Raw genomic sequence first — 25,580 nt, forward strand, 5'->3', positions numbered from 1 at the left:
AATAGAATTTTTTGTTTAGTGTGGTAATCTGTGCAACCTGAACTTTATCAGCATAGAAACAGAGACACTGAGGGGATCTGGTCGCCTCCAAAATGGTTGAAGCCATGGGGAGAAGAGAAATAGACTCTACTATGCTGATTTGTTCCTGCTGACCTGGCCAGCTTCACTCCCCATGGGACTGTGGGCCCAGCTCTCCTAAGATGGGATGGTGGAAGCAGTCAGGTCCAGCAGATTCAGACAAATGTGAGTCAGAGTCTTAGCCTTGTTTCCTAGTCAGACAACCTTGGACAAAACACTTAACCTCCTTGAGTTCTATTTCTCCATCTTTAAAGGGAAGAGAAAAATATATAACCTGCAGGACATAGTGACCATTAGGAAAGTGCTGGCCTCCAGTAGGGCTTGATGTAAAAGACATTTTTTAAAGACTGGTAATTCTACTCTTTTCATCAGAATTATTCAGATTGTATCTCTGCCAATTTCCTACCTCTCCTGGTGACATCTAGAGTTGGCTTCTCCATGGATCATTAATATGATCTGGCCTATGAGTCCAATCTCATTTCCCACAAATCTTCTAATACTCTCTGCATCCAAGCTGGCCTTTGCTATCCTTTGATTATACGAACTGCAGTTCCAAATTGAAGCCTTTGAACGTGCTGTTTCCTCTGCCAGGAATACTCTTCCCCCAGTATGAACCACTTCCTCATCTTTTCAAGCCCCTCCTCAGGTGTCACCTTCTCAAAGAGATCTTGGCTAAGAGCTGAAGCGGCTATACAAATATCAGACAAAAAAGACTTTAAGCAAAAACTGTTTGAAGAGGTAAAGAAGGATATTATGTATTGATAAAAGTGTCACTTCATCTGGAATACATAACAATTATGAACATATACATACTAAAGCAGCAGAGCTCCAAAATAAATGAAGCAAACATTGACAAAATTAAAAGGAGAAATAGTACTATAATAACAGTCGGAAACTTCAATACCCCACTTTCAATAATGGATAGAACATCTAGAGAGAAGATCAGTAATGAACTAGAGGACTTGAACAACACTATAACACAAGAAGACCCAACAGACACATAGAGGACACTCTACCCAACCACCACAGAATACACCTTCCACTCAAGTGCGCGTGGAACATTCTCCAGGGTCGACCATAAGCTAGGTCTCAAACGACTTCCTGCCTGATAACTCTGCCTAAGTTAGTACCCCGATGCCTATCCCTCTCTGTTCTCTTATTCTTCATAGCACACTCTTTTTCATAGCATATATCAGTATCTGACTTTATATATTTATTTGCTTTTTGCTTTTTTATCTCTTTTGCCAACTACAATGTTAATTCCATGACTGCAAAGACAACTTTGTCTCTTTGGTTCACTTGTTCAGCTCTAAAGCAATAATTATTTGTAACTGGATAAATATTATTCTGTTAGTACTTCCCCTTTGTCCAGTGCTTGCTGACCTATGCAAAACAGTGATATTATAAAACGTGAATGATCTGATCAACAAAATGGTAGAATTGCAGTATATTGCCCTCTGCAAACTTTTTGCACTTCGCAGTTTTACATAGAAAACTGGAAAGGACAATGTTTAGCCAAAGTTAACAAATGGCTAATAGAATTTCATATGTCTCACATCTCAAGAGAAATTTTTCTCAATGCCTCAGTTTCTTGTGTAAGATCATTGTTGTGATAGATAAGTTACTGCAGTTTAATCAGCTGTGGCAAATCTTCCAAAGTCTGAACCAATGCTTATATCCCTAAAGTAACGATTACTTTAGGCAATCAGTATTCTTGGGAGTGTGAGAAACGTGAGGCCTGCGTGCTTCATTTCAATTGTGAGGAAGGCATTAAGGAGACAACAGAAGGCAAGGTCACTAAACATTTTAGAAATACATTATTTAGTGAGAAGCCACCATGTATTTATAAAGAGAAGTCTGTGCCTGGCATACTCATGCCTTGCTTGAGTTCCCCAGCACTGAACTGAATTGGTAGACGACGGTGAAACGATATACACAACCTCTCTTGAGGGAAACATTTGCTACTGTTCCACAGAGTAGACAGATTTAAGCATAAGACAGTGGCAAATACAACGGGACAGAGCAAACAAAGTCAAATCCAGTAAATGAGTTCTATTGGCGGATAAGTAGGTCAAACTCTTCAATGTACAGACATTTCAAGTAATGAGACTGAAACCCAACAGTAATCAGAGAAGAAGCAACATACAGTTCAGGCAAAGGGCTGCTAATATATTTTTGCATAATTGCATATAATGCACAAAATCATCTCCACAACAATTAGCACCAGTTAGAACAAAGAAACTACAGTCAGAAGTAAGAAAAGAGGGACTGAAAAGTCCGATAATACTTGGACATTATCGGAGGTGGAGGAAATTCCTTAACAGCCTCTGTAAGTAATTCTAAATCCAGAGTGACAGCAGAGTGACACAGCCTGCCATTAGTATTCATCTCTCCAGGTGTCCATCTTGCTTTTCCAACTAAAAGAGCTCCTCTTTTCCTTGCCATTGCCACAATATCAGTCAAGAAATGGAGGACAAAGGCTGAATGTGGGAGGAAGATCACGAACCCAACCCTTCATCACTGAGTCGCCCTTTACCTTCCTCTCCTCTAAGAATTATTAGCACCCTCAGTTAGGAAACTCCACAAATAAGACATGTGGGACATGATGTGCATTTCTCGTTCATGGAGAGGACATGTAGACATAGTGCTTATTAAAATGCTGCCTCTAGAAAGTGGAAATAACTGTCCCAAAATAGAAGATATCAACTACAAATTCTCACATGGGCATGGGGATCAGTCTATCAGTTTACATAGTTCAGGGAGATTACTGCTGTAGGGCAGTGTTTCCAGTTTCCTTTGTTTAAAAAAAATTCCAGCTAATTCTAAATAAATTTTTACAAACAATTGGGAAATCATGTGCTAGATATCAATTATGCATTTTAAGCAACTTTTAAAAGAGATATTTTGAGTATTTGACTAGCATCTAAAAACAAAATTCAGACACCTCACCTACGTGATGGTCCCTCAACAGTAGAGTCGATAAGAATCTCTCTGTGCCCCTAGCACTTCTCGCCACACTTACATGTGGTACCTGTTTAGTAGATGTGTACAGTCACTGATGTGATTGTTCAAATGTAGAACTTGCATTTGGAGCTTTGGTATTATAGGGGAATGGTTATGGTAGAAAAACACCCTGTGGTTTAGAAAAGTAAGAAAAAATAGATCAAGTTAGAATTAAATCATGTCTGCATATGTCAAGCAAACTGAAAAGTGAATGGATTCTTAAAGAAGAGAGGGCCCTTTTAGCGATCACTTTGGGTAATTTTCAGGGTCATCTTCCTCACTATGCTCTCAGACAACCCTCAGGTCTAACAACTCAAGCTAAAGTATCAGGGACACCCAGGTACAGATTCTTAGATTAGGTAACATTTACTTAGAAACTATCTGAAATTTGTCCTTTAGAACTTCATGCAAAAGTGCTCAACCTACAGTTCTGTGCTCCTCTCCGGTACTCATTTCAATCAGGGAGCAGGTGGGGAATGTTTCCTTGGGGTAGCATGTGCCTCCTAGCTAGCCTGGCCTGCACGTGTCCTTCTCTGGCCTCTCCTTTCTTAAGCTTAGGAAGTATAAAAAAGGATATGAGGCCAAGAGTCACCTTTGCTGCTTGAAGCAGATAAACGCTTCCTTAATCTGGATCATTTTTAATTTATTGGATAATTTTTCTTGAGATAATCCCAGGATATTTGTAAGTTTTGGAAAATAAAGAAAGTGTGGCGTGATGGAAAGGTACTTGAATTGGTATCAGACCAGAGAGACAATTTGAGGCTCACCACTATGAAAGATATATTGTCAGGGAAAGAGACAACTTGTGATCATTGTCAGGAGAGGAGTCCTACCACATGGAGAACAGGAACCCATGGTTGGCAGGTGTCGGGGTGGCCAAGAAGAGCTTGACTCACACAGCCACTGGATGAAACAATGCTCTACTTGCATAGAAAAGAGATGGAGCAAGGTCAGCTTCAACAGTTGGCCACAGTTTCCTATGACCAGTGGGTCTGACACAGAAAGATGCTCTATGCACATCCCTCTTGTTTCATAGGTGAAGGACCCACTCCTCCCCTGCCAGGAGCAGCTAGAGCAGCAGGGATGGGCCAAGCACCATAAAGTGTGCATGCTTAGCCAAGCAGTCTCCAAGTGAATGCTTACATTTTCTCAGGGCCAAGGGGGAAGGAATGTGCCAGCGGGCCACTGTCTGATAGGGGACCTGTTTTACCTCAAGCCACTCTCAAGAAGGGAGTCGCCTCACAGTTATCATTTGTCCAAGGTGCTGGACACATCCAGTGCCAGACCAACGTGCCTACTCCTGAGCACAGGGTTTATTTGGGGGTCCTGGGGCAAGTCATCAAGCCGAGCCTGAACCATTTCTTAAGCCATATATTTATGGTGAACATGTTGCCTCAACTCTCTGGGCCTAAGTTTCTTCAAATGTAAGAATTTTGACTGAATTATCTCTGTAATTCTTTCCAACAGTAATATTCTATGCATCTAAGAAAATGATAGTGGCTGACTCTAAGGGGGAAATGGCAATATTTCAACATTCTTGGGCTTATAAATGAATGGGAGCAAATGTCTACTAGGATAATTTTAACTTCAAACAATATGGAAATCATTGTTTAAGTTGTGAATATAGAAAGACATAGTCTGAGAGTTGGCCATTAAACTTAAATTAAGACAAACAATATTTTTAACTAGAAATGTCTCAAGTCTAGATAGTTGCCAAATCTGATCTCTTCTGGCTATATGACATGCACATTCCACCTCCACTTTCATCTTGAAGACACCCTTTACATCCAAGAACAATTAGAAAACTTTTGAGGCTGAAGGGCTCTTAGAGTTCTTTGAGTGAATCCCCATCATTGTTCAGGTGAGGAAACTGAGGCTTGCCGAAGAATGCTAGGATCCCAGTGCTAGTACTTTGGAGAAAAGCTGTTACAAGAACCCAGGCTATCTTACCGCCACTGTAGCCTTCACCTTGGACTGGATAGTAGGAGAGGCCAGCGCCTTACCCCTCTGGGGACCAGCCACCTCTCTCCAGCAGTAGCTACTGTATTAAATAGCATCTGGGCTGGTAGGATTACTTCCCTCTTACTTATAAAGGGAAAGATGCACATTGGACTCCAAGCGTATCGGGGTTATTGGAAGAAGGACAGAGGAGAGCAGTAATTGACCTCACGTTGTCTGTGGTCTTAATAAGCAGACTGCGCATGCTACATTTAACATCAGGGTCCTTGTAAATAGAATATTGATGTGGGCCAGCTGTCCCAGGGCCCTTTTCATTCCCAGCTCTGCATAGCCTCATCCTGCCTCCCTGCCTCTCTACCTGTTCAGGTCCTTCATGCTTTCTAGACACGTGACATTATGACCCCACTGTTCTCTTTAATATCTCCCCATAGTCCAGGATTTTCCTAACTTTTAAAATTTCCTTTCCATATCAGAATGGTCTTATGCCCCAGTGGACAGGACCCTGATAGATGACTGGTTAACTTACTGACAATTCCAGGGGAAGTTTCAGTGACTGGTGGTGGAACTAAATACTCAGATCATTTCAAACCAAGGGGTAGCATTGAAAGGAGAAAAAAATCAGAAGATGAGTGCTAAGCAAAACAGCAAAAACAGCAACAACAAAATCCTCAGTGGTTCGGCAAAATGGGATCATGCTGGCATTTATTAAATGGGAGCTAAAAGTCTAGCTAGAACTAGTCTAGAATTAGCCTAGTGGATTCCCAGGTCTGTGGGAATCGTGCAGGTCTGGCTGATGTCGAAATAGAGGCTGTGTTGCGCAGTGAGGAAGGCAAGCTCTGCACCCGTCATTCCTGGGATGGCATTCTGACTCTGCCACATAATAATAGAGTGACTTGGGGGATCGTTATACTCTCCGTGGCTCAGTATTATCATCTATAAAAAGGGAATAATAGGCATTCTAATGCATATTTCGTTGGGTCATTTTGGGAGCAGACAAATGGCCACATGCCCTGAGACTGTGGCAAATCTGACTTTTTTGTACTCAATAATTTCTTTTACTCAACACAAGAACATACTGTGCTTTACTATTCAGGTGATTTGGTGTATATAATGATTGTCACTTTTTGTTCTTTCTTTCCATTGCAATGGCTGTTAAAATATCATCTTTTCATGAGAATACATTATCAAATTTCTGTATTTACAAGTAAAATATATTTTTGATACTCATTTACATCTATATTTTTTTAAATGCTATCTTATATCATATAAAATGGTGATCTTTCATTATTTGAAATGCACGTATACCAGCAGGCCATGTCTTCTTTGATTTAGTAAAGTTTATATTAAATTCTCCTTTGAAATCATGTGTCTTCTTGCCATCAAAGGCCATGTTTTTTAAATCAGATATTTATTTGCTGGCCTGTGGCCTACTTGAATGGTTAGAAAGAAAAGTGGTAACTGAATCAGGACTACATATTTTAAAAATCTGAAAACCTTCAAGACTTGGGTCTTAGACATTTTTTTAAGACAAACTACTAAGAAGCCAGTGCTTGTATTTATAAAGAAATATAACATAGATATAATCCACAAAGTTCTAGCCATACAGTCATCCAGTCACAAGGACGGAAGAGAAACACACTATGACGACGGCATTTTTTTGTTGAAAATCATTTCATTTTCTCATTGCATGTGGCATATGAATTGTTTTGAACAATTGGACTTAAAACAGATTAATATTCAGACCTGTAGCATTTCACAAAGTTTATATAGAAACTGAAAACACATGTACTAGAAGGCAATAAAAATAAGGTTCGTAATTGGCTGATGGACACATAGCAATGGTACAAGAGCTTAGCCCCTGATTCACTTTCCTTTCTGAGGCTCAGCTCCCTTGACTGGACTGGTTGAACTAGACCATCTCTCACTTCCATCCTAGAGTTACAATCCTGCGATTCTACCCCAATGTCGAACATGTGTCCTGGATTTTATGAACATAATCTATTACTCTGGGGAAGGTAGGAGGGTGGGGATGGAGTTAGTATTTGTGCGGAACTGTGCAGCTCTTCTAGAGAACAGAATTTAAAAAGAAAACTATAAAAAAAAAAAACTGAAATGCTATGATCTTCACTTTAAACCTCTATCTAAATAAGTTTGCTCTTTTATTGAGAACACCAGCAAATACTTTAAAATAATTTCCTGATAAAATGCATTTTTCCATTATAAACACATTTCCCCTATTTGGTAAAACATTGATCACATAAAGAACTAGGAAAATTGACTCCTGAGTTTTTTGTGGTTGGATTATTTTATCTGTGGACTAATCTGTACCCCATTGTTAACCCCAAAAGAAAGTTCTGGTGCATCTCCCATAGTCTCCATGTGACTCACTTCATTACTAACCTCAGCAAAGGCATAGCTAGAAGGATAAATGACCTGAATATATAAAACCAGAGATGGCATACTAAAAACTAAATGTAAATGACTCCTGAATTCAAGACAAGGCCTACGCATTTTACATATTTAAAATCTGCTTATTGATGAATTGGCTGACTGTTCCCCTCCATTCATCCAGCTAATTACCAGTTGACTTTATTTCAAATGTGTTGTGAAATAGTTAAATACTGGGAGCTTCCTAGCCTGAGAAATTCTATTAACCTGCCAGGATTTTCAGCCACTCATGCCATTTTCATCAGCCATTCACACATTTACTGCTGTCGGTCATGACATGGGGCGGCACCGAGCATTAGTAACTTTGAGAAAGAGGCAAACCAGTGCAAAAGGCGGCATATTCAGATGCTAATATATTTGCTCTTGCCTGTTTCCTGATTTCTGCCATGAATGGCCTGGTTTGTCCCCAGGCCTCGGCTCTGTGCACTGATGCCAGCATAAGACTTGTCACCACCTGGGCAAAGCACTTAGGACACATGCAGTTCTTTCACGAGGCACGGCCTAGCCACTTGATCCTTGGGGCAAATCTCTAAGAAGGCCAGGCAGTTTTTATTGTCCCCACTTTAGGGACACTCTAATTATGGATCTGAAAGAATCGTATAGCTAGTAAGCAGCAAAGTAGTGAGAGGAACAAGGTAATATAACGTATACTTTCATGTTCATTCAGATATGACTACAAAAGCATCGTGCAAAATTTGCCCTTACTGTATTTTATTATTAGAATTTTAAGCTAGAATGCGTGTTTTCCGATGGCTAAATGCCCCCCTTCTATTGTATCAGCCTCCCTCCTCTGCATGTTTGTGAGGCTCGGTGAAGAAGCTTGTTCATTTTTGTTTTAATCTCCTTGGGAGAAGCTAACCCATGAGTTGAATCGGTGATACGAATAAATATCTGATTATCAAAAAAGTGAGATGTGATCATTAACTCTGTAATGCCTCCAGGAATGAGAGTTTGCCAAGGGGAGGCTATGAAGTCTGTTGGGAAACGCAGAATTAACTTCATAAGAAAATATTTCTTATTTGGGGCAAATAACTTGAAGATTATCCTGAGATTTAGAATGTGGAGAATTACCAAATAATTATGTATGGTAACAGGTTTGGTATAAAGGGGAAGAAATTCTTGAAATAGGACTCAAGAGATACTTCAAAAGGTAGTCATCTGCCATATTCCAAGGGAAGGCTTTTTGGAGGGTTTAGCTACAATGGAGAAGATGATATAGATTTTTCTTTTTATTGTTCAACACTTTGTTTTTCCACATTCTTCAGATGGCAGGATGAATTTCATAAGAGAACTTTAGGAGAAATTTTATGAATATAATAAGTATTACCTTACCATGGTTTCTTCTCAGAATGTCTCAAGAATTTGCCTGTGTTCTCTTGTTTTGGAACATGACATAAATTTGTTTCACGGTTGGTTCTTCAGAGGAACAGTAGGGCTGGCTATCCAATAGCACGAGCCTTACTGTACAGAAGTCGCACAGCCTAATTCTCCTACGGATAATTCTCTAATCACGGCCCATGAATATAAAAATTAAAGTGCATAAATTGAGAGGAGAATATGATCTTTATATTTTTAAAAAATCAGAATAGGATTGGCTTCAATTTCTCAAAGTTTGAACTGTAAGCCAGTGACAAGGTGCATGTTTTACATCACTGCTTTCACGATGTTTGTAATCACATTCACAGTTTTCTGTCCTCTTGCTGCTCTTTGGGAATATTTTCATCCTTATAACTTAAGGGAATTATCCAGAAGAGAGACCATAATTGTGTAACATATTTAGTGATGCTTTCTGACTAACAGATGATTAATTTGATTTGCTGATGTCTAGAAAGATGTGTCAGATGTTAAAAATTGTTATACATATGTGCGTTAAGAATGATGTTATTTTCTGTTATTGATATATGGAAGTCCAAATCTTTTTCATCAACAAAAGCCTTTTTTGAGAAGTCAGCCTAAGATCCACTTTTTAAAAAAAGCACTGGAGGCATCATATACTCAATTCTTAGTTAAATGAAATGTTTTACTAGTCAATAAATCTCATTTCTTCAAATCATTAATAAACTTAAAAAGAATTTTACTGTTTTTTTAAAACATAGAAGCAAAGAAAAGATGTAAAAATGGCATACAGTTAACCAAATACAGTCTAAAGTGGGGTACAGTATCAGATACATTGAGAAAATCCATTTGTTACTTACATCTTGCAATATCCATGATAGTAATTATGTAGCATGGTGAATAAAAGTAAATGCCCCAAATGTTATTTGCATATGAAACACAATACATGTCAAATGAAATACTGGGGTTTTATGTAAATTTTAGCATGGTCTATTTTTTTAAGAGTTTTTCTAAATACCTTTTTGAGATTAAGTATGACACTTACTCAAGTTTCCACCAGCTCACCTAAATTTTTCTGAGGCCGTGAGATGGATAAACATAACAACACTGTGTGTCAAATTAAATACTGTACTGAAAGTGTTACAGTCGTACCAACTCATCTTAATCCTGTTTTTATAGGAATTTGTCACTGTTCTCTTTTCCCCTCACTCTATCTCAAAACAGCTGAGATTCACATATGGGAATCAGAGTTAATCTGATTTACTTACTAACCTTTTACTCTAGAATTCCTGTTGCTTCACTGTCGATAATGATAAATTAAGTCTCAAGGATACCATTCAAAGTAACGTTTTTTTCTCTTTTGAGGTACCAGGCCAGGGAGTGAACCTGGGATCTAGTATGTGGGAAGCAGGCGCTCAACCACTGAGCCACATGCGCTCCCCTGAGCTGTTTTTTTTTCATTTGTTTGGGGTTTTGTTTTGTTTTTGTTTTAGGAGGCACTGGGACTGAACCGGGACCTCCCATGTGGGAAGCAGGCGCTCAACCACTTGCGCCATCTCTGCTCCCCTCAAAGTAGCTTTCTCTTTTCCGCAGCCTTGTCCCTGGTGGTCAGAGGCCTGCCCGTGGGGCCGGTAGCCCCAGTTACGCGCAGGCATGTGCTCTGGCGCTGCAGCTTAACCCTTAACCCTGGCATCACCCACAGGCGGGGCAGTGTCAGAGTAACTTTGAGTACATCCCAAACACGTGCTTCTGGTACTGACCTCCCTATAGATGTGGAATCACTGCATGATTTCTCAGGAACCGAGGCTTTCTTCCCTGTTGTAAAAGCACCACCGTGAAAAGTAAACAATTTAAAGATATGGCTGCGAACATCTTTTAAGAATTGGCAACGTGTAAAGTCCATGAACTTGTAGAAAGCCTAGTAATATGATGAATATACTTTGTTATGCATCTGGTTATAAATAAAACCAACGAAGAAAATAAGCTCTCTTAAGATTTAGAAATAATAAACACTACTTTTTAAATTATATTTACCATATTTACCCATATATTTTCAGATTAGTTAAGGAAATTAAATATTTTTAAATGGCCTCTTGTTTTTTTTTTTTTAGACCAATTCAATTTCTTTATGCCAGCACGTTAAACCCAGCTGCAAATGGGACTTAGGATTCTAGTATATGATATTCAGTGTTTGACTTGCTATCCATGCTGTTGCAACTAAACTTCAAGTTCTAGCCATTTTTTTCTTTTCTTTTCTTTTTTGTCTTTTTTTTTTTTTCTTTGCAGAAGACCATCAAATGAATTGTCACAGTACTCGAATAATGCAAGACACAGAAAAGGATGATAACAATAATGATGAGTATGATAATTACGATGAACTGGTGGCCAAGTCGTTGTTAAATCTTGGCAAAATTGCCGAGGACGCAGCATACCGGGCCAGGACTGAGTCGGAAATGAACAGCAATACCTCCAATAGCCTGGAAGACGACAGCGACAAAAACGAGAACCTGGGTCGGAAGAGCGAGTTAAGTTTAGACTTAGACAGCGACGTCGTTAGAGAAACAGTGGACTCCCTTAAACTATTAGCGCAAGGCCACGGTGTTGTGCTTTCCGAAAGCATCAATGACAGAAATTATGCGGACAGCATGTCACAGCAAGACACTAGAAACATGAATTACGTCATGCTGGGGAAGCCCATGAACAATGGACTCATGGACAAGATGGTGGAGGAGAGCGACGAGGAGGTGTGCCTGAGCAGCTTGGAGTGCCTGCGGAATCAGTGCTTCGACCTGGCCAGGAAGCTCAGTGAGACCAACCCCCAGGAGCGGAGTCAGCAGCAGAGTGTCACCCTGCGACAGCACGTCCGGCAAGAGGACGACTTCCCGGGAAGGACACCGGACAGGAACTACTCCGACATGATGAACTTGATGAGGCTGGAAGAGCAGCTGAGTCCCAGATCTAGGACCTTTTCTAGCTGTGCTAAAGAGGATGGGTGTCACGAAAGAGACGATGACACCACCTCTGTGAACTCGGACAGGTCTGAAGAAGTGTTTGACATGACCAAGGGTAATCTAACCCTTCTTGAGAAAGCCATTGCTTTGGAAACGGAAAGAGCAAAGGCCATGAGGGAAAAAATGGCAATGGAAGCTGGAAGGAGGGACAATATGAGATCATATGAGGAGCAGTCTCCAAGACAACTTTCCGGGGAGGAGAGAAAGCCTAAATCCAGTGACAGCCATGTCAAAAAGCCATACTATGGTAAAGGTAATATTTCTACCTAACGTAAGTTGCCTCATGAAACCATGAGCTAGAATAAAGTGTGTCGAGTCTAGTCTACAATTGAAGTATGGGATTATACTAAATTATATCTCACCTGCATATTTCTTAGAGCTGATTCCGGTATTCTATTTTGTGAATATGTTTGTGAAGAGCAAATAAAATATTTTTCTGATAAATACATAAAGCAGCCCAATGTCATATTATTAGAGCAGATGAAGAATATATTATTTCAGTGGGAAATTCCATTCTCTGGGAAGTCAGAGTTAAAGCAAAAACACTCCATGTGATAGAAAATATTAGGGTAAGCCTGGTGCTGTTATAAAAGAACCAAAAATCTACATTGAATGTCCAGGGTCTATGTCACAATTAGTTAATCAGAGATGAAGCACACATTTCATAAACTGGATCGAGTAGGTGGCATCATGATTTATAAAATTATCATCAGACAGTCATTGATGAAAGCTCCCCCTTAAAACACCCCTGATAGAAATTGAACAGTAACAAATGACCGATAACATAAGATAAGGGCAGTGACTGCACATTCGTTATCTTAAGATAGTAAGGTAATGGAAACCATTTGCTATGCAAGGCATGGTATGGCCTGGGCTAAGATCAATAGCAATTTCTTTGGCATATTCATTCCACCTCACTGATTCCATTCCATTGTGGAAACAGTTATGGTGCTTTTCTCCAATATGATTTATTATAAAACACCCAGATAAAATAAGTATGTGGGCACCTATTTACATATGTCTTCGAGCATGTATCTGTATATATATTTCCAACCTGAAGGATTGACTTCATGTTCGCAATAACGATGGTGTCCACCTTCACTAACTATAAGGCAGGTTACAATTTAACCTCCCCTAGAACCTTGGCATTCTGGATACCTCAGTTACAAGATTCTTTTAGAACTAAGTAAGAATCCACTTAACGTATGCAATTGGTAATTCCCTAAATCCTCCAGTATTTCTTCCAAAAGATTCCTTATTGGTGTTATGTTTTTTTTCTATTCATTATGAATTCTGAGTTTCCTTACTGGGGATATGACAATGATGAATTTGGTTTGAAAATCAGTTGCTGGATAAATTTCAAAGAATTAGAAAACTCGTATATCTTTCTATTGTGACATAGGTGTGTATTCTCCTCTCAATGTGTGCACATAACTTCTATGACAAGTTGGGCGGTGCTTTAACTCAAATCCAAATTGGAGACAAACATTAACCAAAGGCTCATTGGGTTCTTAAATTTGGCAAGTGCTTAGGCACTGAGAGTTGCTTCAGTTATAAAGTTGAAGACTAGACCGGTATAAGATGTGGTATAGAATGGACGTGTTTGGCTTTTAAAAGGGAGTAAAGTCTTTAGCTTAGTATGGTATCAGGGCTTTGTTTTGGATTTTTAAAGACTATGAAACCTAACATATGTTTGAAGCTATAGCTCAATCATTGAAAATAAAGATGTGCTAAAATTATGTATTAAAAATTTTAGCTGGATTTTTTAGAATCATCCAGGACCTAAATATTTTTAGGAATGAATAGTGTTCTCTTCTAATGTAACTGCTCAATTGGACAAATGCACATTAGGAGTCTGTTTTAGAATTCTGTAGAGTGGCTTTTATGATGGCCTTTGGCTTTGAGAAATGCAGTGATATACTCCATGAACATGTGGTTTGATCTGGCAAAGCATATTCTAATTTGCTCTCATTTCTGGTTACTTTGGTTTCTGTGTTTTCTTTGTTGCCCTTTAAACTTAGCGGCTTCATGCAAATGTTGACTCATTTTTTTTCCCACAAGAAATGGAATTCAGACAGCTTGCTTCCTTTAAATAAATGAGGTCAGGGTTGGGAATGAAGAGTAAAAACTGAAATGTGTTTTTTCCTTGAAATGGGGGGAAGTTGTAGATTTGGACTATCTGCCGCCCCTCAATTCTTCCAGCTCTTCCTTCTCTGACCAAAGTTCATTTCAGTTATGTGTCAAAAGGTTTTACATTGTCCCCAAGTTTCTTTTCAGGATGTCTACTGTTATATTCAGAACCAAACAAATAAAACCAGATAAGGCCACTAAAGTATCCAATATTACATTTACAGTTGTAGTGGGACAAAGAGATCAATACTAATTTTTGATTTTTTAAAATTAACTATGTGGTAATAAGATTTTACCAACACGGCTAAGAAACAATTCCTACAGCAACATAGTTAGCATATCAAAAGTCTCTATTTCCAACTACTCTTATTTTATTGAAGATGGAGAGAACACACATACTGATTCTCATTCACACACAGTCTTCTCAAATAGATTTGAAATTATGAATGAATAACTTTCCAAAATCCTGGGCTGAAACAACAAAATTCCTCTATCTTTATTCTATTCCATTGTCCACTCTAAAGAGAGGAAGAGGGGAGCAAGCTAAATCTAGCGCACAATTTTTTTCTGTGTGTTGTTGGAGGGCTTTTGGTTGACTTAGTCTGTTTGCTTACTTGGTTATTTTGTATTTGCTTTTAAAACAAATTGAGATTACAAATAAGAAACCAAGGAAAAGTAACAGTGAAGGCAAACAGCATATCCTATCTCAAGTAGGATTCCATGCATCGAGAGGAGATTATACCCTTATTGTCTTTCAAACAATGGAATAATTTTGAGCTACGTTGCTATTATACAAATCTAGACAGAAAACTTGAAATCTTTGAAATAATTTAATTTTTTAGGAAACTGTAAGCGTCCTGATGAAAAAAATATATATATATAATTATTCAAGAGAGTTATAATTTAATTTTCTTACCCTTAAAAGTCACTCATATCAAGTTATAAACTTATTTATTGTTTATAAATTTAAATCATCAACATTGTCCTTTGAAACTGTTACTGTGCCCTTACTATTTTATATTTACATTAATTAAATTATATTAGAAATGTTTTGAAATTATTCAAAAGGCAATAACATTGTAGCCTTTAAATTTGTATGTATAAGAGAAGCTTCAATAAGTTTTCTGTATTTGAAATCACAGTAACAATTTTGGATTTGTTCTCAAAGATTATCTATAAATAATGGCAGGAAAATAGATGGCAGTTGTATCAAGGATATTTTCTTCAACACCAGAACCAGTTTAAGATGTTCCAGCACCTGAAAGGCACATTAAACAGAATAAAATGGCAGCTTTGGGGAAAAAAAGAGGGGGAAGGGTATGAAAATGAGATCATTTTTATATATTTTTAAATTCTTTGTCATTTCAAATTAGCGTGGATGACTTAAGAAGAAAGTATATACAAGAACCAGAAATTTTTAAACCCAACTTTTTCTTGATATGAATACTTAACTAAAAGTAAAATATGTGTTTTCTAGCAATCATAATAAAATTCCTAAAGAAATTTTAACTGAACTAGAGCATTCTCTGGACCAAATCTTAATAGCCATACTAAGGACAATCTATTGGAGACCTTAGCAACTGGTTTTCAAAAACTGGCTTGAAATACAGTGTTTCACACACTTATATTTACTATTTTGTATTATTTTTATCTTAGAAATATTTTCTGGAATTATACCGCACATTTATGATTTGTGATCAATTCTGGATGTGTAAATAACTTTATTAGTGCTATCACCACATTTCTGGCATCTGGCATTAAATTTTGGACAAAACGTTTGCCCTAATCCTTCCATTGACTGGTATTGCAGAGAAGCCAGCAGGGCTATAAAAAAAACCATTACCTCTTAATTTTGTGTATGCATGCACAGCATTATAAAAAGGCTTCCTCTGGTTTCCAAGTACAGATGAAGAAATCAAAACAAATGATTGTTCCAGCGGCTTCTGAAACATTTTTGATTGCCCATCATCTCTCTCAGGTGGGATTTCCACCATTTTGGTCATTTGCTTACAGTGCCTTCTAAGAGTTCGGTTTATTTTCAGAAAAGTGCTGAATTGGTATGTTAAGGGCCTGTGTTGCTCAACCTCAAGAGAGTAACTTCCAACACCAGGAAAAAAACTTGCAGCTTACATTGTATATGATCAGAGCACTCAATAAGAAAGAAATTCCGCAAGAGGTCTTGAATCGCATTTTACCCTCTGGTTGAATTTCACAGAGAAATTGATGAATGATAATAGCACGAAGTTTTGTTCTCTAAGAAGGCCACTGTCTCATCACTGTTTACGTTGATTTCTTTGAACAACACAGCTTATCATGTAACACACGGGAAAATAATTAAGACGTAAGGTTAGGAATATTCCTTTTTTTTCTTCTTTAGGAGAGAAACCAAAAATATTTTATGGTTCATAATTATACTGTATAAGGTAAAAAATAAAACAAAACTCCCCACATCAGAAAACTTTCTGAGCAAGCAAAAGTTTGATGTCACAGCCTGTCCCTGACACCTGCTTTATTTCTTTATTTAGTAAAGGTTTCTTCAGATTGTTTTATTATCACATTTGTCTTCGGTTGGTAAAATTTCATTCTCTTGACACCTGTTGTCGCTTTTAGATCCCTCAAGAACAGAAAAGAAAGAGAGCAAGTGTCCAACCCCTGGGTGTGATGGAACTGGCCACGTAACTGGGCTTTATCCTCATCATCGCAGTTTATCCGGATGCCCGCACAAAGATAGGGTCCCTCCAGAAAGTAAGTCCATGTTTCCCCGCTACCCTTGGGAATATAAACATCTATCAGCCTGTTTCTATCATCCCTTTTACCTTTTGTCATTTCCATCTTCTGGCTCAGGGCAACCTCATTGAAACCTTGCTGAAATAGGCTCCTTCTCATCTCGTCCAGGATTAGTTGACTTATCAATGGGCCAAAGGGACCTTAACCTCCTCCTCCAGCATGTGGTGTTTTTCTTAGCCTGCTAGAAGAACTCGAGTATAATAGCTCACCATCAAGTGTTTTTCCTATAATGTGGCTCCCTTGTAGAAAGGCCTAGCATTCTCAATTTCAGTCCCTACCTGCTTCTGTGACCTCAAGCAAGTCACTTCTCTGGTTCTCTTCTAAAAAAATTCTAGAATTGAATTAGATAATCTCTAAGGCACCCCTTCCATCCCTAAACTGCTGTGAATCCCTGAGGAAAAGGGATCCCTGAGAAATCTCTTGCTCATTCATCTGGACTAAGTATCATCTGAATCAATAGTTATTATATAAGAGATTTTATTGCATTTTACTTGGAAAGTCCATCTCATGGTATAGTTGTCCCAACATTTCTACACTGTAAGATTGGAAATAATAAGGTTTAAATCATGTGGGTTTTAATTTTATACATTCTAGTTAGTTAGGTTCTGATAATATGGAATACATTTATGAGAAAAATTAATTTAAATTACTTTTAGTACTGAAAGGTGATGTATACCTTTCTGATTTATTTCTCGCTCATCACATTAAGTACACCAACTATTTGAATACAGTTAGAATTGATTGCTTAGGAAAAAGACACTTTTTCAGAAATGATTTTACAAATTTAGGATCCTGATTTTGAGTCTAAGGTGTATATTGAGCATTTTTCTCATTATCTGAGGCACAGTTTCCAGCATGAAAACATAGAGATAAACAGTTGCTCTTTTAGAGGAAATTTTGAGGATTGTCCCATTAGACTTGATCACTTTGGAATAGCTGAGAAGTAAATCTGTAAGATCAAAGAAAAAAAAATAATAGAATTTGAGGTTTAGAAACCATGTTCAGCTGGAATATTTTAGAAAATATTGTGGCTCCAGGTTTTCAAAGGGCTACTAAAAAAATTCAACATTTATTTCTTGTCACTGACTTGTTCACAAACTTGGAGAGTTACTGCGAAAATGAAAGAATTGGAGTAAATGGATATGATCCCGTGTGTTACATGAATAGGGAGACAGCATGGTTTAACAATAGCTTCTGTTTACTCAGCGTACACTATGTGTACATTCAGCTTGCACTCAACATACACTAACTCATTGAAGCCCCACAGAAACCCTGCAGGACAACATTATTCCTATTTTTCGGATGAGGAAAATGAGAATCAGACATTCCATGATCCTTCTCTTTTCCAGAGATCCTGGCATAATACTGAAGCTACTCAATCATTTTTAGGCTAATCTAAGCAGGTCCTAACTTGCCTATGTAAATAACAGAGTTCAGAGCTCAACCCTATTTCCGCTGAGACCTGAGTTTGATATTCCAATTTCACTCCCGATGAGCTAAGTAACATTGGGCATGTTCCAAGTTTTCTGTGCTTCATTTTCCTCAGCTACAAAATAAGGCATTGGGAGCAAGCTCTATGTTTTAAGAAGAAAGAGCTTCTTGAAAATTATTTCCTTTAAGACATAAAATTTCCCCTTCAAAGTAGAACATTACTTTCTTTCATGTGCCTGAGAGAGTCTATCAACGCCAGATGTTCCCGGAAAAAGGAATAAATAAATATGTAGAAATATGTAGTAGAAATATGGACTATGTTCTGGCAAGTTGGATATTATGCCTATTCATATATACCATGGGGTCAGAACATGTCCGCTTGTGACATTCACCCATAAATAAGTAGGAACTCAGCTCTAACACCAATCTTGCCAACCTATTCCGGAGTCTCTACAGAGAATCATTTCTAAATATTTGTTCATATATGGTTCTTTATAATATCATAAACATGTAAACAAAAATGTAAAGGACTCCAAAGGGGGCACTTCTATTTTTTAGTTTTCTCTAGGCCAGTTTGTCTAAGTTTTTACTCCTGTTAAATTTAATTCAATGAAGGACTCTATGCCTTCAATTTGCAATGCAGTATGATAGCATCACAGAGGACATGGTTCAGGTCCTCCACGAGATCACAGCCTAGTGGAGAAAAGAGGAATGAGCACAGGTAGACTGTAATTGCATAATAGAGATTTAACAGCATCCTTCAGAAACTTAAATGGGAAATCAGGGACTGATGATTTCTGGAGGTATCCATTGGACTTCACTGAGGTAATGCTTTAGCTGGTCCTACATGAGAGAGAATGAATCCAAGGCATTTTATAAAGATTGTAATTATAGTTTGCCCAAGAGATAAGGGCATGAAAAAGGCAGTGGCAGAGAGAAGAGAAACTCAGGGGCAGGTTCAAGAAATATTCTAGAAATAGGGCTGCCGGGTCTTGAAGATCATTGTTTGTGAGAGGCTAGAGAAAGGGTAGGAAATTTAAGTGATTCCAAGACTTCTGGCCTCGGTAACGGGTATGAATGAAATGTCATTAAGAGCTATCAGGAACTGAAGGATAGAATCACATTTAATAGGAAAAATAATATCTTTGGACTTTTCCAATTTGAATTTAAAGTGCAGTAAGATATTCCCAGCAGGCTTTTAGGAAAACTCATTTGGAAATCTGGAGAGAGTCTGGTACAGAGGTACCTATCCATATGTCCTCCTTTCAGTAGTGGTAGCAGAAACTGAGAATGAAATTGCCCAGAGGTTGAGAACAAAAGAGGAACCAAAAGAGGAGTCAAAATATTCGGACATAAATATCGAGAAAGGGGAAGTGGAGGAAGAGAAGCCAGTGAAGAAGTCAGGGAGGAAGCAGACATAATCAAGAGAGAACAGTGTTTCTTAACAAATTCTAGCAATTTCCTGGGGTTTCAAAGAAATCCAGAAGATAAAGATTAGAAAGAGGTCCATGGATTTATTGTTTAAAAGCCTACTATTGACATGTAAGAGACAGGTATTAAAAAAAGAACGAATGACAGGATCTCAACAGAGTGCAGAAAGTTTGAAGAATGCTTGTGGGACTGAGGAAATAGAGGCAAGGAATATAGACTAAAGAGAGCAAAGAGCTTTCAACTCAAGTAAGAATTCCAGCTGATGGTGTCAGCAAGGAGTCCCCGTCTCCCCTTAGCAGGAAAGAGACCAGTTGGAATGCTCTGCCATATGCAAGCATGCAAGGTGTTTGCTATCACCAAGAAAAGGTTATATTTGAAAAGTTTAGCATGAAAGAAAAATGAGAGAATTCTGTTCACTTAAGAGGGAAGCAGTTTTCAGAAAATATTTGCAACAAGGTATGGGAAAATAGTAAAAAAAAAAAAAAAAAAAAAAGAATTAATGATTTAGTCAATGAAGGTCCTGAAAGAGAAGGTCCTGAAAGAGGATAGGTAAGAACACAGGGAGGAGACAGGAGAGTAAGGCGACAGGGAACTGTGCCTAGATTCCAGCAGAAAGGGGATCCCCTATGGCAACACTCCAGACATGTCCCCAAACCCACTGTAAATCAAAAATCAACTCTTTACTTTTCTAATCACTTCTTACTGAGCATCCACCATATCTAAAGAGTAGGCAGGAGTTACAAAGAGAAATCCAGAATGGACTCTGTTTTTCAGGAACTTATACAGTAGTGAGGCAATAAGGCATGGACTCAAATAATAACAAAATCATGTGGAAATAGGATGCAATGCTCAGTGAGGTCTCCACATTTCAAGGAAGATGGAGAGAATAGTCTTGAGCAAGAAGAAAATGTAGAAAACACAATGACATAGCAATTTGGAGCAGACTCTTTTTTGATATTTCTGCCATGTTCTATTAGGTAAACCTAACTCCAACAAGTATTCCTGCTACATCATTTTCCTAGAGTTTGTAAACAGTTCAGATGAGCAAAGCTTCTTTTGCAGGAGTCAGTGTTATGGTCGATTCTCTTCCCTCGTAGCCCCCACCGGCCGTCTTGTGCAGTTCAAGGTAGCCAAGCATTCATGAAGTACCCGAATAAGGAGGATAAGGAAATAAGTACAGGGCCATTCCCACCACTGGGTAAATTTAAACAGTTCTCTGCTACCAGCAGGCTGGAAGCATTTTGGATAATAAATGAAATGATGCCCACACTGTCTTTCCCATTTGCTTAATTTCACATGGTAAAGTGCATAGCATTTATGATATTTGTGCAATCTATTGAAAGAATAATAAAGTGCATAATTCCTAAAGGACAAGTTCTTATTATCTTTAAAAAAAAAAAAAAAGATAAGATTTGGGGTTTTCTATCTGACCACACTGCTTTCATAATACTGTACATCTCCGAAGAATAGGCATGGGTTAAAATGACCAATCTACGTGCAGTTTGTTATACAGCTAATCAATAGTCAGTGCTTGTGTATGGAAAATACATCGGGAGCCCCTTGCTTCACTATCCCATCAGAAACAATTTAATTATGACATTCTCTAACCTGCATAACTCCCCCTCTTCCAGCACACCCTGCTTTGCATGCCAGTGAGAGCAAGGGCAAATAGATCTCTTTGTTCCTCCCCGTGTTTTCCCGACCATGCCCATTACAAATGTTTGCAGGACTGTCGGTTGTAAACTAACCCAGCTTTGTAAAATGATTACGTATTCTGACCATTTCTCTGTTTTAATACTGGGCTGTTTTCTTTGCCTCTCCTTGTCAAGTTCTTGCCATGCATGAAAATGTTCTCAAGTGTCCTACTCCGGGCTGCACAGGGCGAGGGCATGTAAATAGCAACAGGAACTCTCACAGAAGGTAAGCAAAGCACCACTGGATTCTGCGCTGGAGGGAAAGCAGTTCCCGACAGTGGCATCTCTGGCAAACCCTTCTGAGGGAGTCTACTTCCATGTGCACATCTCTTACTTGCCTAAGGAGACAGATGGTCCTCGGTGCAGCATTCTTTAAAGAATGAAGAGTGCTGTCACACATTGCATGGGGAAGACAAACGCTTAGGTTTCTTTTTTTTTTTTCTCAGTTTGTATTTTTTCAGTTGTCTCACTCCCCTTGTCATGATGGGAAAACAGTCCCCCAGGAGGTGGCCGTACTTGGTATAAGATCTAAAATGAAAGCCAAGAACATTTACAATCACTAGGAACAATGCAGTAAAGGATCAGTTACCTAGCACAGATGAAGAAAGGGCTGTAGTACTAGGCGTCACACAGGACTGTGAGTTAGAGGTACTGGCAGATGGTATAGCGTATCACTTAATTTGCCTGTCCCTTCTAACTCTGCTGAAACTCCAGGCCATCTTCACAATACTAGTAGAAGTCCAAAAGTGCTGGTTAGGGGAGCATGTGGGATGATCGCATGCCAGGTACATAGACGCTTACCTGACTATGCTATAAATAAGCCTGTTTCAGTCTTCACAAATCCTCGACCTTTTTCTGTCCCAGTCACACTTTATAAGAATTATTGTTGCCTGTAAGATTCAGTTCACATCAGATATCCTTTTTGCATAGCCAAAAAAGTGATTCTGCTAAAATTTTGTCTTATAGTTTATATTTTGCTGTCACCATTTCAAGGAAAATTATATCTCAATGGAAGAAATTGTTATAAGTTTCGCCTTGCCTCAATTTTTATTTTTCTGACTGGTAAATTTACTTACTTGTGTTAAATTTATAATGAAGCAAATCACCACTTTGTGGCCCTGCGAAATTTTCCTGTGCTTAATTTGCAGGAGGAAAAACTGGTAAATAGTTGGTAAGGTTTGTGTTGAGGACCATTCAATGTAGAGTTTACAATATCAGTTCTTTCATCAAACCTCAGCACACTCATATATTTATGGAGCTTTGCATTTACATGGAGTAAGTATCTGTACACACGTGCAAATAGCTGGTAGCTAGCTAGCTATATAGATGGGTACACATACAGCAGACACCAAGATTTCATGACGAATACGCTTAAACACAAGACTCAGTCTGTAGTCTCCTGCATGTACACCAAGCTCAAAATATTTAGTTACAAATGAACGTCTTATTTTTTAATGATTTCATCTGATTTCTTCTCCACACCCGTTTCTCTTCCTATGATGAACACAAAAGAGCTAAAGTCAGACAGACAAGCAAAAGCTCCATCAGGCAATAACTTTTAGAGAATCAGCTTAGAGCTCCATCTTCTGGTCCCAATTATTTACTTGCCATTCTTGAGACTTAAAAAAAACTCATCCTACACAGGCTGTTAATAGCCTCATCTCCAGAAGCGATGACTATCACCGAACAGAATCTGCCTGTAAAACATTAACTAGCTCCTTCCCTCTTGAATGGCCAGGAATTTGGCTTGCTACAATGCAAAAGGATTTAATATTCTTTCTACCGGGTCTTGGCATCAGCATTGGCTACTGGAAACCAAAAAGAAAGCATACACACCAGAAGCATTGTTTTTGTGTGGGGAGAAAAAACCCACTTTCCTCTCCAAATTCATTCTATTAGGAATGCCCACAACAGGTTCGAGAAATTCCCCTATCCCACCCCCTTTCGAGGAGCCTTATGCTGACTAAGGGAGAGAAGGTAGAAGGTAGTAATTGGATCAGTGTGTTGTGAAACTACTTGAGACAAGACAATTAAATTCCCTTTCTGTAATTGCAGCCTCTCTGGATGCCCTATTGCTGCAGCAGAGAAACTGGCAAAGGCCCAAGAAAAACACCAGAGCTGTGATGTGTCAAAATCCAATCAGGCATCAGACCGAGTCCTAAGGTATTTCCCAAACACAGAATGTATCGTGTTCATGAGAGTTCATCTAAAAAGAAGCAAAAATGACGTCAGCTCGCTTTGGATGCTAGATGAGGCTGATTCTCTTACTCAGTGACAGGAGTAAACCGTGGCTGCTGGGAGGCAAGTGACCTGGGTCCCGCCCGGACCTCAGCCACTCAGTGGTTGTGTGCGGGTGAGGAAGTCACTTCACCGCCGTGGGTCTCCGTTTACTCATTCTCATTTTCCCAGTGAGGGAATTGGACACGGTTACTTCTGATTTTCTTTCTGACCCTCGTAGTTCATGACTAGGAAAAAAAGATAACCTTTAAAAAATGATTGAATTGTCCAAAGTGTAATTTTATCTTAATTTGGAGGGAAGGGCATAACGCCAATCTACAGGATGGTGCTAATGTTTCTGAAAATGTAGGGATAGTAATACCACGTTACATGCATCGAAAGCCTTGAAAGCTGTCATCTCCTTTATCCTCATACCCCCCTGAGAGGCAGGTGGAAGTAGGCGTCATGATCCCCCCTTGACAAGCAAGAAAATCCCAAGTGCAGAGGGGTTAAATGACTTACCTAAAACCACTTAATGCTTGAATGTTAAAGAAAGAAAGGACATTAAAGATCATTGAGTTCAACCCATTGCTTTCATTTCATTTTTATTTTGTTTTACAAAAGATGCATGGGGCACGAGGTGGAGGAAGAAATCCATTCTACCCTAGCCCTTATATCCTACTTTCATTTTTGCATGTTCCCTTCAAATCCTTGATCCTGTGAAAACTGTGCCAACCACTGTATAGTCTGCCTTTTTACTTAGTGTCAGAGCAAAAACGTGCTTCCAGGTTTCTCTATAATAAGTGCAATTTTCATTTTAACAGCCGCATGTATTCTACCCACGGATGTACCAACCTGGTGGAAGCTAGGTTCTCGCTCTGAGGAATTTAGGTTGTTTGCAACTTTTACTCTTAAAGAGAGAGCAATAATAATCATTTTGGGGTGTACAGTATCTTGCTTCTGTTAAATTATTTCTCTCAGACACTAGAGGAACGTTGCTTGGCAAACGATGTGAATATCTCTTTGCTTCTTGTGGTGCATTATTTCACAGCTTTCATAAAGGATTTACCACAGTAATTAAACTCCCCTTTTCTCCCTCAATAGAAAGGTTAAAATTTTATAGGAAAAAAAGGTGACATATCTAAATATGAAAAATAAGGAAGATTTTCTCTCAATGATAATCCCTCAATTTTAATTTTGGTGCATGTTTTTCTAGATTTTTCTGTATGTGATAGCAATTTAAAATACTCCCCATGCACCTGTTTCATGGCAGTTTTTCCATCACTGTTGCTCGATTTTTAGATGAGACAGAATAACAAATAAATAAGGCTGGCCTAAGCGCCTCCTCTTCCCCTCCCACCGCGGTATATTGGCAGGGTCAGCCTGAGAATTCACCCCCTCCCCACTTCAGAGACCTTGGGGGTGTGCACACTTGAGGAGGGATGGTGATAAACCAAAGGAAGCTTTAGAAAATGGAAGAGAGGATTTGGGGGCTGAGGGTTCTTCACTGTCCTCTGCCTACTTTGGCCAGAACCCCAGAAAGCTCAAAAGAATCCTATTCACCAGGGTGCCCAGCATTGCACATTGAAGTGAAGTTCTCTTTCCAAGGGTCTGTATTTAGCAGACATTTCAGCGAGAAGCTCCACCTCTCATTTATGTCACCTTGAGACTCACAAGAAATGTACTTAATGGCAAATATCACCTTGTTCACACTGAAGCCTCTATTTTGAAAGGGAAGCCTAAAGCAACAGCCTTTGATATTGTTTCTGTGGCATTATAACTTAAAGATCCCTTTCTTTGGGTTGATGCAGTGTAAATCTACATGGAAACTATTGTGACTAGCAATGGAAGAAACTGTAGCACTGGTGTGGAGAAAGTGGCCATGCAGGGAGAGGGAAAAAGAGATGTGATGTGGGGGCATTTTGGGGACTTGGAGTTGTCCTAAATGATACTGCAGGGACAGATGCTGGACATTATATATCCTGCCACAACCCACTGAATGTACTGAGGGAGAGTTAAAACTGTAGAGTAAACTATTATCCATGCGGTGCTGCAC

At 38.8% G+C, this 25,580-nt stretch overlaps 1 protein-coding gene across 50 annotated transcripts in view; it reads left to right on the forward strand.

Moving 5' to 3' along the window:
- The window catches only part of MYT1L (myelin transcription factor 1 like), a 616,195-nt gene that overhangs the window by 452,587 nt on the left and 138,028 nt on the right, over positions 1-25,580 (forward strand). For 29 of the 50 annotated variants that reach the window (XM_058287946.2, XM_058287963.2, XM_058287948.2 and 26 more), the window contains 4 exons: positions 11,110-12,081; positions 16,575-16,709; positions 21,443-21,533; positions 23,363-23,470. In XM_058287946.2, the coding sequence (XP_058143929.1) occupies positions 11,110-12,081; positions 16,575-16,709; positions 21,443-21,533; positions 23,363-23,470 (1,306 nt within the window). Of the gene's footprint in view, positions 1-11,109; positions 12,088-16,574; positions 16,710-21,442; positions 21,534-23,362; positions 23,471-25,580 lie in introns of all 50 variants that reach the window. The other 21 variants (XM_058287952.2, XM_058287965.2, XM_071211954.1 and 18 more) reach the window with 1 other exon arrangement.

Source organism: Dasypus novemcinctus, chromosome 25, assembly GCF_030445035.2.
Source record: "Dasypus novemcinctus isolate mDasNov1 chromosome 25, mDasNov1.1.hap2, whole genome shotgun sequence".
NCBI classification, from domain to species: Eukaryota; Metazoa; Chordata; class Mammalia; order Cingulata; family Dasypodidae; genus Dasypus; species Dasypus novemcinctus.